Source organism: Zootoca vivipara, chromosome 8 (genome assembly GCF_963506605.1).
Source record: "Zootoca vivipara chromosome 8, rZooViv1.1, whole genome shotgun sequence".
NCBI classification, from domain to species: Eukaryota; Metazoa; Chordata; class Lepidosauria; order Squamata; family Lacertidae; genus Zootoca; species Zootoca vivipara.
Genome location: NC_083283.1, coordinates 7397682 through 7413201, shown reverse-complemented (window position 1 = coordinate 7413201; position 15520 = coordinate 7397682). Strand labels below are relative to the sequence as shown.

General features: G+C 43.0%; 1 protein-coding gene across 2 annotated transcripts in view; it reads right to left on the bottom strand.

Annotated features, from left to right (window-relative positions):
* Positions 1 to 15520, bottom strand: part of FAM135B (family with sequence similarity 135 member B) — a 125586-nt gene that overhangs the window by 24283 nt on the left and 85783 nt on the right. For both annotated transcript variants that reach the window (XM_035125308.2, XM_060277592.1), the window contains 4 exons: positions 15005 to 15054; positions 7876 to 8031; positions 6745 to 6818; positions 4008 to 4162 (listed from right to left, as the gene is read on the bottom strand). In XM_035125308.2, coding sequence (XP_034981199.2) covers positions 4008 to 4162; positions 6745 to 6818; positions 7876 to 8031; positions 15005 to 15054 — 435 coding nt within the window. The remainder of the gene's footprint in view (positions 1 to 4007; positions 4163 to 6744; positions 6819 to 7875; positions 8032 to 15004; positions 15055 to 15520) is intronic.

Below are 15520 nucleotides of genomic sequence, written 5' to 3'. Positions count from 1 at the left end.
TGCCAGATCACTTACATGGACCCCACTTTCATGCTTGGAAATAATTTGCTTCTTTACCTCTGCAGTTGTGCTGTTAATGGTTCTCTTGCCTTTGCAGCTTTTATCCATTTTTTTGCAGTCACACAATCAATCAATAAGTAGCTGAACTGGGTTCCACATAGTCACAGAAACAAGTCACAAAAATGAAGTCACAAGTCACAGTCCCATAAAATGAAGTCACAAGCCACAGCCACGAAAACAAAAACCGCAGAAACAAAAATACAAAACATAAAATAAAAACAAGAGCACGAAATATCACCTCCGTGTTGCGTGGGTGCTCAGGGCAACCTCAGAATGGAAGAGGAAGTTTCTCATTAGCAGCAGGGGACTCAATTTACAAATGGAACACACACAGAAAGGAAGAGGAACAGTGTTGTAGCCTTATCAGCTACTAAGGGTCCTTTAAGTTGCGTCCAGGAAAGGACAAAGATAGTCAAAACGACACCGGGGTTGAGTTCCAGAGAAAGAATTTAATTCTTAATTAATTAAGAGACTCTTGGTGGTTAAGCCTCACGACAAGAGTAAAGAAACACAAATTGCAAAGCTTCTTATACACTTCTTTGGGCTCCTCTCCCCCTCCCTGTAAATGTGTGCACGCAAGGGGGTAAAGGGTTGCAAGTACATATATGGATCTTCCTGTGTCCGGTCATAAACACATTACGCCATGTGCGTAAACACATGCTGACTCATGTTACCCTAGTAGCATCCTCAGGCAGCCTTGACTTACATAGCTGCCAAGTCTCCCGTTTTTGGCGGGAAACCCCCGTATTTAAATGTGTTTCCCGCTGGCAGCCCGGATCGTAAAATATCCCTTAAATCTCCCGTATTTTAAAGGAAGCAGCTCCTTTCCCTGAACCTTCCCCTCCCCTCCCTCTTCCCCAGAAGCAGCCGCTTGCAAAGGCACCATCTTCCCCGGCCGAGCTAAAGAGCGAACAAGCCTCGCCCTCCCTCTCTCCCCTCACCCCCAAAAGCAGCCTCCTCCTTAGCCCAGCCTCGGCTGGGCAGCAATTAGAATCATAAAATCATAGAATTGGTCGATCCCTGGCAGGTTTCAGTGGATCGGAGTCTCCGTTTCCTTTGCTTTTGCCTAAGAGGCAAGAGCACCTGGCCCCGCCCCCTCTCCCCTCCCTGCATTTTCTCCTGATCACTGGAACGGAAGACGGAGTTTTTGCTGTGAGGCAGATTGCTTTCACAGCGATCTTTTGGTGAGTGACTATTAAACCCCTTCCTCCTTAAATTTCCCCAGAACAACCCCCAAACGGAACTAACTTTCCTCCCTGAACCCCAATAAAACAGGGCTTAAAATGGGGCACTCCCTCTCTCTGAAAAAGCTAAACAGCTTTGACCCAAACCCCTAAAAAAATGGGGCTCTCTTCCCCCCCCAAAAAAAACAGGGGTAGATCACTGCCAGATTCTAATTCTGAAAATAGATCGCAGTGCTTATCTTGCATCTCTTTTTCCTCCCTGTGCAGTGCTGTATATTGTGCGCAAAAAAGGAGGAATCTGGAGAGGGTGTGTGTGTGTGTGTGTGTGTTGGGGTGATTTGCACATCCACCCTTTTGTATGTGCCATCATGTCCTTAGGGTGTGTTATGTGTGGTTGCTTTTGCCTACTGTTTAGACAGCCACCCCTTTTAAGCCTCTGCATTGGCAAAATTCTGTTGCTGAATAATAGTAATAATAATTAAGCAGGCGTTTTAATTCTCTCAAAGTCGTATTTTTTTAAATCATGGGGGGGGGGGGGAGAATCATGGTTACAGGTGCTATAGAAAAGAGTGATAAGCTTATTGATATGCATAAACTGCTACTTTCCAAACCGTGATTGATAAGCGTTTAATCACGGTTATTTCCCCAAAAGCAGCGTTGTTAGAAACGTACTTTGTGTGCAGCCCAAAGACTTTAAAATAGAAAGCTGGGAACCAGAAGCCTTGAGCTATTTTGTTGGCTGGGGGGGGGGGGGAGTCCTGGCTCTATTAAAACCTGTGGCAAAATTCCCATTTGACCTCCTTGGGGGGCAGAATTTCATCTGTTTCAGTTGGCCTTGGGAGAAAAAGCAGTGGAATCTTCCTTTTCCTTGTGGTGAGAGAGGGACTTGTGGGGCTCCAGACCAGGGGTCAGCAACCTTTTTCAGCCGTGGGCCGGTTCACCGTCCCTCAGACCATGTGGTGGGCTGGACTATATTTTGAAAAAAAAATATGAACACATTTCTGTGCCCCACAAATAACCCAGAGGTGCATTTTAAATAAAAGGACACATTCTGCTCATGTAAAAACACGCTGATTCCTGGACTGTCCGTGGGCCGGATTGAGAAGGCGATTGGGCCGCATCTGGCCCACGGGCCTTAGGTTGCCTACCCCTGCTCCAGACATTGGGAAGCTTTAATGATTTGCATAAATGCAATGCATTGTAATATTTACAGAGAAGCAATACAACATGTGATAGTATGTGTATACTGATTTTTCCTTTCTGAAAAGCTGAAAATGCTAGGTGATGGCAAAGTTTGTAAATGTTGCAAGTTACCTGTACAAAAGCAGAGAGCATGTCATTGGGGGAACTGAGGCAGACAAATCAATTTACTTGGCTTGTATATCCGGGGAGGGGGAGGGGAGATGTGGAACTACAGTTCTACAGTTCTCAATCTGTGGGCTGTCCAGTGAATACCTTTACTTGTAATCTCATAGTGAGTAGAAGATGGGTGTGAAAATTTTATCTTCTCTTTTTATTTTATTTTTTAAAAACCCTTTATGTACCCCACAGTTAAAAAAAAGACTTGAGGCAGATTTTACAGATGTGTTTTTAGTAAGAGAGAAATGGAAAATTACTCTCATGCTGTGGTGAAGAAAGCTCTACCTGTACAAAGGATACATTTACAAAATAATTGGTAGTACTTTCTGAAAAGTAGAAAAAGAGCAGTAGTAGTTTGGAAACATCCAAAAACTTTTTGTAATATCTTCTAAGAAGAGCTGAAAATTTCTTTGTTCTGACAATAAACAAAACTAAAAGAAATGGTCAAAGCTGAATCAGGGGCTGAATCTGTTATATATAGCTACCACTTTAATGCAAGGTTGTTGGATGGACCATAGACTTCATATGCCTTAACATTTGAATCCTGATAGTTTGAGTGTACGTGCTCCCAGGTATATACGGTAATAATAATAATAATAATAATAATAATAATAATAATAATTTATTATTTGTACCCTACCCATCTGGCTGGGTTTCCCCAGCCACTCTGGGCGGCTTCCAGAAGGATATTAAAATAAATAATAATTTTCTTGATTTACAGAGGTGTGTACAATGTCTCTCATATTTTTCCCCTATAACATTTTAACAAATCAGTTTAGGTTATTGAGACATTTAGAAGGCGTCTCAAGGCAGCCCTGTTTAGGGAAGCTTTTAATGTTTGATGGATTTCTGTATTTTACCACGCCGTGAACTGTCCCCGAGAATCGTAGACTGTCCCTGGGACAGGTGAGGGTGCTGATCCCTTATTTTCGAATCCGAAACTTGGAAGCTATGGACTTATCTTGCCTGTTCTGCGCGTAAGACTGATAGCGTCAGACAAAGCCAGCCATCCAGCCTTGAGCTGGGCATCCTGTTCCTTTTGCTTTGCACTTTGACACACTTTGGTGCAAAGACGCAGAGGCACTGAAAAGCATTTTAAGAAATAAGGCATCCGCGGAATAGGAAACTATATGATCAGATTTGGCTCAATAATACAATTAGCAAATCCTTCCCTTCATTGTAGGATTCAAAACGGAGCGCGTTCGGCTTCCAAAAAATAGTTTAAAAACCAGAACACCCACTTCTGGTTTTGCAGTGTTCGGGTTCCAAATTGTTCATGAACTAAGCTGTTTGAAAACCAAGGTACCATTGTACTTGTAAAATCAAATAAAAATTATTTCAAAAAGAAAAAAAAAGAAAGAAAAGCTCTCAAAGAGGAGCTCCAAAGCTCTGTTTATTACCCACCTTTGTAGGGGAAATCGACATATCTGTCTTCAAAAATAATCGGCAGCGTGCCCCAGTCTCCATCAATGTCGAGGCACTCTACTGGCAGGGGCGGCATGCTGGTGAGGTACTCGGAGTTCCGGACTTCTGATGAGATTTGGTTGTGATGCTGGATGCTGTTTGGAAGAAACGAAAGGGTAACTTTTCCCAACTGTAGAGTTTCCCCACTTCCAGTTCCATTGTACTGAGATCCCGCCCCCTAGAGAGTGTGCCACAATCACAAGCAATAACCCAATTGAACCAAACATGAAATGCAGTCTAAATGAGGGGTGTGGGACATTTTTCAGCCTGGGGGCTGCATTCCATTTCAGGCAACCTCCTGAGGGCCATGTGGACAGGACCAGATCCAAAAGAGGGTGGGGCAATGAATGGAAACATTACATCTGTATGATAGGCTAGTTTCCATAGAGAGTGATACTCCTGTGCTCCACCCAAGCAAAAAGAAGAAGAAAGGACATATTTCAGCAGGGTAAAACATTCTGGGTGTGAAGCAGAGTCAATGAGGGGTGTGGCCTAAGGAGAGTTCCAAGGGCCAGACTAGAGGGGACCGGAGGTTCTCTTGGCCCCTAGGCTTAGGTTCCCTACCCCTTCTGGCTTTACTTCTGTGTCAGATCCTCTCCTTAGACCAAACACTCATTCTATGCCAGGGGTAGGCAACCGAAGGCCCGTGGGCCGGATGCGGCCCAATCGCCTTCTCAATCTGGCCCGCAGACGGTCCGGGAATCAGTGTGTTTTTACATGAGTAGAATGTGTCCTTTTATTTAAAATGCATCTCTGGGTTATTTGTGGGGCCTGCCTGGTGCTTTTACATGAGTAGAATCTGTGCTTTTATTTAAAATGCATCTCTGGGTTATTTGTGGGGCCTGCCTGGTGTTTTTACATGAGTAGAATGCATGCTTTTATTTAAAATGCATATCTGGGTTATTTGTGGGGCCTGCCTGGTGTTTTTACATGAGTAGAATGTGTGCTTTTATTTAAAATGCATCTCTGGGTTATTTGTGGGGCATAGGAATTCATTTTTTTTTCTTCAAAATATAGTCCAGCCCACCACATGGCTGAAAAAGGTTGCTGACCCCTGTTCTATGCCCTACTTGAGACACAGAGGCGTGCCAGCCCATGTCTTTAGAACTGGGGATAGGGAAGGAGAATATTTCGCCTCTCGGGGTGGGACAGGTTATATGGTGACTTGAGATAGAGCCTTCTTCATGGTGGCCCCCCAATTATACTGGAAGGTACTCACTACACTGGAGGTGCCCACTACACCTCCAACATTTCTCCAATCAAAATAGGGATGTCCTATTCCATAATAACAACAATTTTACTATTTATATCTTGCCCATCTGACTGGGTTGCCACAGCCACTCTGGGACGCTTCAGACATATATAAAAACACAATAAAGCATTCACTATACAGGGCTGCCTTCAGATAACTCCATACCCCTAACTTTTCTCCAGTGTAAATAGGGACGTCCTACCATATACTCCAACATTTCTCTGATGGAAATAGGAACGTCCTAAGGAAAAGTGGGACATTCTGGGATCAAATCAGAAACTGGGATGGCTTCTGTAAATCCAGGACTGTCTCTGGAAAATTAGGACACTTGGAAGGTCTGCAACTTCCATTATCCTTGCTCTCAGCTTTCTGGGGATGATAGGAGTTTGAGTCCTACAATGTGTAGAGAGCAGCACCATGTTGGCAAACCCTGAACAAACACATGCATTTATTATCTGATACTCAGAGGTATGTTGCATCTGAATATGGAAGCCCAGTTTAACTGACATAGCTAGGAGGGTTAGACCGATCCGTCCTCCGTGTAATTGATCTGATCTGGGGGATTTGCCACTTTCACAGTTTATGGCTGCAGAAGAGAACCCCCAAAGAACAGACCACACTGAAGCATCCCCTGGCAAAAGGAGAATAAGCAACTGCTGTCCACAGAACAAAGAGAGATTTATTCTGCCAGTATCTCTCTTTGAAATCTCTGGTTTTTATTGTGCAACACTTTCTAATTCCAAACTAAAAACTAGGCTGACCACCCTACTGGGAAGTGCTTCTGTTAATCTGGGACTGTCCCTGGAAAATTGGGACACTTGGAGGGTCTGCACTGGAGGAAAGTGTATATGTTGTGTTTTCTGTGGGTTGGAAGACACCATTGTGAGAGCTTGACCTCCCAAAATCAGCCTTACAGTATACAGTAGTGCCTCGACTTAACGAATTTAATCCGTTCCAAAGACACCTTCGTAGGTCGAAAAATTCGTAAGTCGAAAAGCATCATTGGAAACACAATTTCCCTTAGGAATGCATTGGAAACAGGAAAATTTGTAAGTCGAAGCAACCCCATCTAAAAAATTGTAAGTCGAAAAAACCCGATCTAAAACCGCCGCGGTTTCCGTTCGGATGTCAATAAATTCGTAAGCGTGCGGCCATTTGCCCCATTTGTAAGTCGAAAAATTCAGTTGTCGAGTCGTTCGTAAGTCGAGGTACCATTGTATTAGGGTGCAATGCTATACCTACCTGTACCTTCCAGGGAATAAGCCCCATTTAGTGTATTGGAGCCTACTACTAAGTAGCTATGCACAGAATTGCATGGCCACACAAGTGTGTCATATTTTTTCTTTTAATAAGGTAGAAAATAAATGTTATTAAAATATATAACACCACAGTCAAATGGTAGAAATGCATCAAAAAATTACATACAGGCTTTCCTGGAAAGTCACAACAGCCGGCTTTTGATGCTCAGCATGAAAGAACGCTTCAGAGAATCTTCTTACCTGGCGAAGAAAAACATGTTAGAAGGTGCATCACCTTCAAAATGTAGTATATAATTTATGTTTATTAGTATATTGTCTGCATAACAGCCTAAGGCATCTGACGTTCCTGGAATCAGAGTCAGCAGTGCATTTAAAAATGCCACAGAAGTTTGGGACGCAAAGAAAATATATCTTGGCTTGTTCAGACAAGTGAGTCCAGAAGTTGTGCTGACTACAAGAAAATAAATATTAGGAACTCCCCGATGTAGGGATCAATCCAGTTAAACATGCATTTTGGCAGGAGGGAGGAAGAAAACGTCTGGAAGTGTGCATTTTGAAGAATTCATGCTTTAAAATATGCATTCAAGTGCACATTTTGGGGTGTGTGGATGTAAACAAGTGTGCAGATTTATGTGGAAATGGGACAGATTTATGGGTGAACCTATGTGAGGGTGACATAAACTGGGAATAACTCGTTCCAGTGATTGAGCCAAACATAAGCAAATTTAGTATGCCACTCTCAGATGCTACACAATCAGATGTCCCAGCTTTCCACACTTTCTAGAAGTATCCTTGGGGAAACTGCCAGAATGCAAAATCATCTCCTTTTCAGGAAACTTGGGGGAGGGGAATTGTAACGTGAAAGAACACAGACATCCACACCCACTGCATAATTTTACAAGATTCAAAGACACCCACATGAATGTCACCAAAATTCTGCATTCCCTTCCATAATTTTTGGGGAGATTTTCTTTCTGACCCTCCTGACAGCAAATGACAAAAAAGGGGGTTTAAGGGCAAGTTTGCACCTAAACGAAAAAATAAGATTGAAACCAGCATTTTATTGAAAACGTGGTAGCACTTCTGCTTATTGTCATTATTACTGGTCACATCGTCCAAAACAACTCAATGCAAACTTGGTTATGCTAAATTTTAGGAAATTCATGAAATTTGGGAACCCCTAAAGATGCACAAAACAATTCTGCAATGCCCTTAAAAATGAGTAGGATTGCCTATAGCCTTCGATTGTATCAGGTTGTTCCTCTGAATATGGTTGAGCACCGTCTTGCAAGGTTACCCTCAGAGTGTGATGTTCCTGGACAAGATAGGCTGTGACATCTGGGTGCAGGGTTACGATCTCCAGAAATTGGGTCCAGAGAGCCAAAAGGTGGGAGCAGAGCCAAGTGAGGTCTTTGCTGATCTGCTCTGCTATCTTTTCGGGATTGTTCAGCATCTGGAAGGGGAAAATGTAGATATTGTCAAGGCAAACTAGTGACAATGGCCTTTGAATTGGTTTTTATTTTATTTTATCTTGCAAAAAGTCAAACACCTGAATAAGCCTGGCTGGAGGAGACCCAAAATGATTCAGAACAGAACAGTATAGCCTCATTGGGTTCCAACTACGAGAAACGAACTTAGGCAAAACAACACAAAAAGAGTTCTGCTAGATTAGGCCACAAACCCATCTAATACACATAGCTGCCAAGTTATCCCTTTTTTAAAGGGATTTTCCCTTATGCTGAATAGGCTTCCTCGCGAGAAAAGGGAAAACTTGGCAGCTATGCTAATACAGCATCCAGTTTTCACAACCATTTGCCTATGGAGCAGCTGACACAAGCAGGACATGGGTTCTAAAAGATCTACATTGGCTCCCAGTGCATTTCCAAATGCAATCAAATTGTTGGTGCTGACCCTTAAAGCCATAAATGGCATTGGCCCTGCTTATCTAAAGGAGTGTCTCCACCTTACTGTGCAGCCCAGACACTGACATTCATCTCAGAAGGCTTTCTGGAAGTTCCCTGGAAGTGAAGTTACAGGGAACCAGGCAAAGGGCCTTCTTGGTAGTGGCACCACCCTGTGGAACGCCCTCCCATCAGATGTCAAGGAGATAAACAATTTTCCATAGACATCTGAAAGCCGTCTTGTATCAAGAGGCTTTTAATACCTGATTTTTTCTCTCTCTCTTGGAAGCCACCCAGAGTGGCTGGGGCAACCCAGTCATATGGGTGGGGTACAAGTAAATCATCATCATCAACATCATCATCATCATCATCATCATCATCATCATCATCTTAACAATGTTGAATAGTACCTTGTCCTCTTGTGACTCCTAGCAGCTGGAGTTCAGAGACATTATGACCCCTAACACCTTTGAATTAGGGGGCAATCTTTTGACAAGATGAACCATGATCATGGCTGCCAAGTCTCCCGTATTCCCCGGGAAACCCCCGTTTTTCCAGCCGTTTCCCGCTGGCAGTCCGGATTTTTTAAACAAACAAACAAACGTAAATCCCCCGGATTCTTACCGGCCCGGGGAGGCTCCTTCTGCACATGTCTGGAGTCTCTGCACATGCACAGAAGTGATTTCTGGCACTGCAGCCATTTTGGAAATGGGCAGAGCATGCGTAGAAATGACTTCCGGTGCTGCTCTGCCCAGTTCCAAAATGGCCACAGCAAGACTTCCGGTGCTACGGCCATTTTGGAAATGGGCAGAGCATGCGTAGAAGCGACTTCCGATGCTGCTCTGCTCAGTTCCATAATGGCCGCAGCAAGACTTCCAGTGCCACGCCACGCCAATCCCGGATTTTTCAATCTGGGAGTTGGCACCTATGACCAAGATAAGGAGTTCAGGATTCCCACATCAGGTAGGCTTAGCCAGCATTGTCCTCATCCCTAGCTCAGCAGAAGACATTAACTTGCTCAGCCAGCTTCTGCTTTGAATCCAGCCCATTGATGGCTAATTCCACATTTTGAGTGCATTGTGCAAATTAAGAAAGCTATGTTGAAATTTTGCAACTTTTATCAAGACTCTTTTCTCACCCTTGTAGAGTTCATCATAAAATTGTAGAGTTGGATGGGACACAAGGGGTCCTCTGTTCCAACCCTCTAATTCATCTCATGTATCTTGAAATGTAACTCAGTGTGAAAATCAACGTTGGCAACACGAGGTACAGAAGCCTATACTGGAAATGTTGCTCAGCACTTTTTCCTCCCTCAGAGTTCCTCAATCGTTTCCTCCTGGAAGGGGCTTCAAATTCTCCTGAAAATTTTGCTTCTTGCAGAGTTCAACTCAATCTTGCTCTGGATTTGATGGCATCTGTGTCCTGCCCCTCTCCTTTCTTATTTCCAGTTTCTTCAAATGAACATTACTCATGACCATCATTCTAGACAAAGCTTCTAACAAGGATAATAGAAGTAGTAAGATATTCAAACTGTTTTTCGAGTCTAGTTCAGAGAATAGATTTCAGCTGACAACGAAAGATTTATGGCAGATATCACTTGCAGTAGCTGAGATCCATAGTCGGTGTGGTGTTGCCAGGATGAGATGCTGCCACCAGTTGAAGGTGGGTGTCAGACCATTTACAACCATTTCCCTTTCTCATTCCAGGTCTTTATGCTCCTCCAAATCTTGCTTGGTGGGGGTTGGGAACCCCTTCAAAGCAACATGAGATGTAATACATGTGGGAATGTTCAGGATGGCAGGAGAGGATATATATTTTTTATTAATATGCTTCCTAACTTGTGCTAACAAGTTCCTTTATGTAGCAGAGTTACATCCCCCCCTTTTATATGCACAGCAGATAGCTGGTTGCAGGCTCGTGTGAGCCTCTCACTATTATACAATTCAGTCTGTTTCAGATTGAATTGTATGTTCCTGGTAAGTTCCCTTGAATCCCTCTTAAAAGAATAAAGACGTGACAATCTTATTCAAAGTCAATAAAAGAAGTTTACTCACATCAGTGCACAGTTGGATTCCTGAAGGCAGACTAAATTGCAAATATGTACATGTGGATCTACCCCATATGGGAGAATAATCCCAGTGCTTCTGCTGGCTGAGAGCTGGCAGAGCAGTCCTAGCTAGAAGCTGGTCAAATGAAGAAGGAAGTCAGAAAGAGGGGAATGTGCTGCGTGATTCGTCCTTTTGTTACCTGGACAGGTGAGGTCACACCCACCTTCTATCACATGCAAAAGGAAGGATGCTTCAGCCAGGAGGAACAGGAAGTTTCGACTGGCTGGATCAAAAAGTTCCCTCACAAGTCTTCTCTAACATTACAAGGAATGTTGTACTTGACTGCCTCTCATGGATCACATCCCACAATACAGAATGAGAGGTGCTATGATGGAGCGTAGGAGAGGGGAATGGGCAAATAATTGCCTCCCATCTTCCACCAGCAGGTTCCTTTGCTGGGACTCAGGGTTGTACCTAAAACTCGCATTCTGCTGAAGCTGCCTGTGGACAACTAAGTGTTCTGGCCTATGGACTGCAAAAATAGAAAGAACAGACATCTCTTGTTGTCAATTATACATTGTCCACTAGATGGTGCTGCTCCATCTGTAATGTTTTATTTTAAAAAGCCCACTAACATGCCAAACTTTTCCTGCTGCATCTGCAATATTTCCCTTTTTGTTCCTCCAAGCACTTCCCAGCAGAGTGGTCAGCCTAGTTTTTAGTTTAGAATTAGAAAATGCCGCACGATTAAAAAGCAGAGATTTCAAACAGAGATACTGACAGAATAAATCTCTCTTTGTTCTGTGGCCAACAGTTCATAGAATCATAGAATCATAGAGTTGGAAGAGAGCACAAGGGCCATCCAGTCCAACCCCCTGCCAAGCAGGAAACACCATCAAAGCATTCCTGACAGATGGCTGTCAAGCCTCTGCTTAAAGACCTCCAAAGAAGGAGACTCCACCACACTCCTTGGCAGCAAATTCCACTGCCGAACAGCTCTTACTGTCAGGAAGTTCTTCCTAATGTTTAGGTGGAATTTTCTTTCTTGTAGTTTGAATCCATTGCTCCGTGTCCGCTTCTCTGGTTATTATCATTTTGCTGGGGGTGGTGGGGATAATTCAGTGTGGTCTTTTCTTTGGGGGTTCTCTTCTGCAGCCATAACATGCAGCTGTGAAAGTGACAAATTCCCCAGATCAGATCAATTACACGGAGGGAGGATCGGTCTAACGTTCTTAGCTATGGCAGCGAAATGGAGCTTCCATATTCTGATGCAACATACCTCTGAGTATCAGATAATACTGTAAAATGCATGTCTTAGTTCAGGGTTTGCCAACATGGTGCTGCTTGTACATTGTAGGGCTCCAACTCCTATCATCCCCAGAAAGCTGAGAGCAAGGATGTTGGTCAAAGAATCTGAAGGGAACCTCAATGGCTTCCTTACTAGAATAATAAACTCCACCATGCTTCAAACACCAGGCATTAGCAAGAGATTTCATCCTTCAACATGCAGCGGACTTTAGCTTTGGCCTCGGAAATTAGCTAGAAGCAAGCAAAGCATCGTTTTGGTCTCCCCTGTAACCCTTTAACCCAGCTTGAATTGGGGAAGAGCATAAACATTCAACAGTTCTGCCATTTTTCAACCTTCTGGCACATAAACGCTGTACTGCAATGGTCAGCAAAAGCTACCATGAGACTGCCAGCGCCCAACTCCCATATCTTGCGACCTTGCCCTGTCTTAAAAATTGTACTGAGCAGCAAAGTAAGCTAGAAAAACCCCAAACATGCTATCACCCCCTTACCCTGGTTAGGTAAAGGTAAAGGACTTGTGGAAGGTTAAGTCCAGTCAAAGGTGCAGGGGGCGCTGTGGTCTAAACCACGGAGCCTCTGGGGCTTGCCGATCGGGAGGTTGGCGGTTCAAATCCCCACAACGGAGTGAGCTCCTGCTGCTCTGTCCCAGCTCCTGCCAACCTAGCAGTTCAAAAGCATGCCAGTGCAAGTAGACAAATAGGTACCGCTGCAGCAGGAAAGTAAACGGAGTTTTGGTGTGCCCTGGTTTCAGTCTTCCGTTGCACCAGAAGTAGTTTAGTCATGCTGATCACATGACCCAGAAAGCTCTCTGTGGACAAACAATCTGTGTGCCGCACCCCATAGTCACCTTTGACTGGACTTAACCGTCCAGAGGTCCTTTACCCTAGAATCATAGAATCATAGAGTTGGAAGAGACCACAAGGGCCATCCAGTCCAACCCCCTGCCAAGCAGGAAAAACCATCAAAGCATTCTTGACATATGCCTGTCAAGCCTCTGCTTAAAGACCTCCAAAGAAGGAGACTCCACCACACTCCTTGGCAGCAAATTCCACTGCCGAACAGCTCTTACTGTCAGGAAGTTCTTCCTAATGTTTAGGTGGAATCTTCTTTCTTGTAGTTTGAATCCATTGCTCCATGTCTGCTTCTCTGGAGCAGCAGAAAACAACCTTTCTCCCTCCTCTATATGGCATCCTTTTATATATTTGAACATGGCTATCATATCACCCCTTAACCTTCTCTTCTCCTTTACCCCTGTTTACCAAGCGCTAACTCTTGGCTCTGCAAAATGAGGTAAGAAAAAGAAGGAAACAGCACATTGTCATAGGGAACACTGATAGCAAACAGGATCATGTCAGAGTCCAACCAATGTATTTGAAATGTATAAATCTCTGAATGTATAGGATTTGGAACTGGGTTCCCCTTAATCTTCCTACTGTACTGTGAATAAATCACCTTTTTCCACCACTGGTGTGAATGCTTTCGCCTGTCATCCCAGCTTTGGGTTTTTTGTCCGTAACATTGGCAGCCCAAGTATTCTTGAATACTCCCTCTGCTGAAATATGGGATATCCCATTGGTATTGCCATTGCACCTGTTTAAGCAAGCATTTCCCCGATCTCCTGAACCAAACTTCCCGTTTCAATGGCTGTTTTGACTCTTTTAATGGTTGAGCTGTTTTAATGGGCTCTTGTATTGAATATTCTAAGTGTGGGCGGTTTATTGTAATCTTTCAAGGGAGTCGTTTTCTTGTGTATTTCAATTAGGTGTGTTAATATTTTTTTGCAATTGCTTTTATACTTGTAAAACCGTTTAGAAGACACCTTGGCAATTAAGTGGCACGTACATGAATAGATAATAATGATAATGCCCCTGCCTTAATCAAGTTGTTCGCTTTGGAACTGAGCATAATACTATCTAGCCATTCTTAGAACACCACAGGGCTCCATAATGCCAGCCACGAGAAACATCACCAGTGATCGCCTCACAATAAGATCCCACATTCAGCAGATATTAGGCCAATTTCGTCCACCCACAGAAAATCCCATGCCTAAGAACAACTCTGCTGGATATCCCTTTTGAGTGACTGTAGCCATCATTGTATCTATCGTGTGGCAGAAAGATTTATAAGCTGAACCACTCTGTGTTGGGTGAAAGTATTTTCTGTTTTGTGCCTACTGCCAATCAACTTCATTCAGTGATTTTGTATTATATTTGAAGAGGAAAAAATAAACCTCATTCCAAGCCTTTCAGAGTTTTTTCTTTTTCTTTAAAGAAGCCTCAATAGCCTTCACTTTTCTTCATAGGGGGTAAGGAAGCTTGAGGTATTTGATTTTTGCAGATTCCCAGACCAAAATCTTTTGGTCTGCATATGGATCAGGGTTTATTTATTTATTCACTTATTTCCTAGTTATTTTTACATTCCCCCCCCCAATCTGCACCAAGTGAGGATAAGAGCATCAGCTAGGTAAAACAAGGCATAGCATGATAAAAGTCAGAGTTAGAACCACAGGATCACAATCAAATCGGAAGCAGTGACAAACGATTGGACTACTCCAAGAAATAACAATTGTCATTAAGATACAAAACCCTGGGCAAAAGAATAGATATGCCTTTGTTTAAATATATCCACTGTGAAAGCCAACCAGATGTCACTAGGTAGGACGTTCTCAAAATGTGGCGTCACCACCAAGAAGGCCCTGCCCCATGTCACTTAGAAGGCATGATCATGTGTCACCTCTCAGCAATTTAAACATAACAAAGTATTTGGATACGTTTCTGACAGAAGATAAATATTATAATGTATAATTTTTTTTAGAAAAAAAGATGTTTGAGGAGGTTTGTGGGGATTTTTTTAGAAAATAACAAGGACATGTGAATAAGGAAACTGAACAGAATTGAATTATGGGAAAGAACATGCAAAAGGGGAATGGGCTGGAATGAAATGGATTTGCAAATCACTGACAGAAAGTGCTCCAACCCCACATGCAGAAATCATTGTGCTGGAATGAAAAACTCACGTAATTTCTGCATTCTAACACAACACTCCCTCCGCCATAGACAAATGCATGCACTTGACAATGGACATGAATCTTTGAAGAGGCAAAATGAAATATTGCTCTTGCAGTTGTTTGGGAAATGCATGCATGGGTGTATGTTATTGTGCTAGCTACCTGTAGCTCTGCAGACAGCTGCAACAGGGTGCCTTCTACAGAAAGATCCTCTAGAAAAGAAGAAAAAGAAAAAGAAAAAGGTACAATCCATTATTTCAGAAGCATCTGTGTCCAGGGCTGATTTGCATGATAATAGGAACATCAGAAGACCTCAGCCAAATGTCTCAATTGAAATGATGGAATGCGCTTGGTTGCTCCATCTTTTCTCATATATCTTCCCAGATACAACAAGGTGCCCCCCCCAAATTAAAAAAAAAATATTCACCACCAACTCAATATAGCATAAATAAAGACCACAATCTACCCTTTGGCAAAAAGCAAATCAAAGATAAGTTGGATAATACATACAGTTCCCTCTTTAATTCATTACAGGAGTTATTCCTGCCAATTGGAATAAAATGGTGACATCATTCATCCTAAATTAAAATTTCAAAGGCCTGCTAGTCTTCTATGCCCCCCATTTAATCAGGGAATTAAAAAAAAATTGACCTATTTAAAGATTCATATCCTATGGAT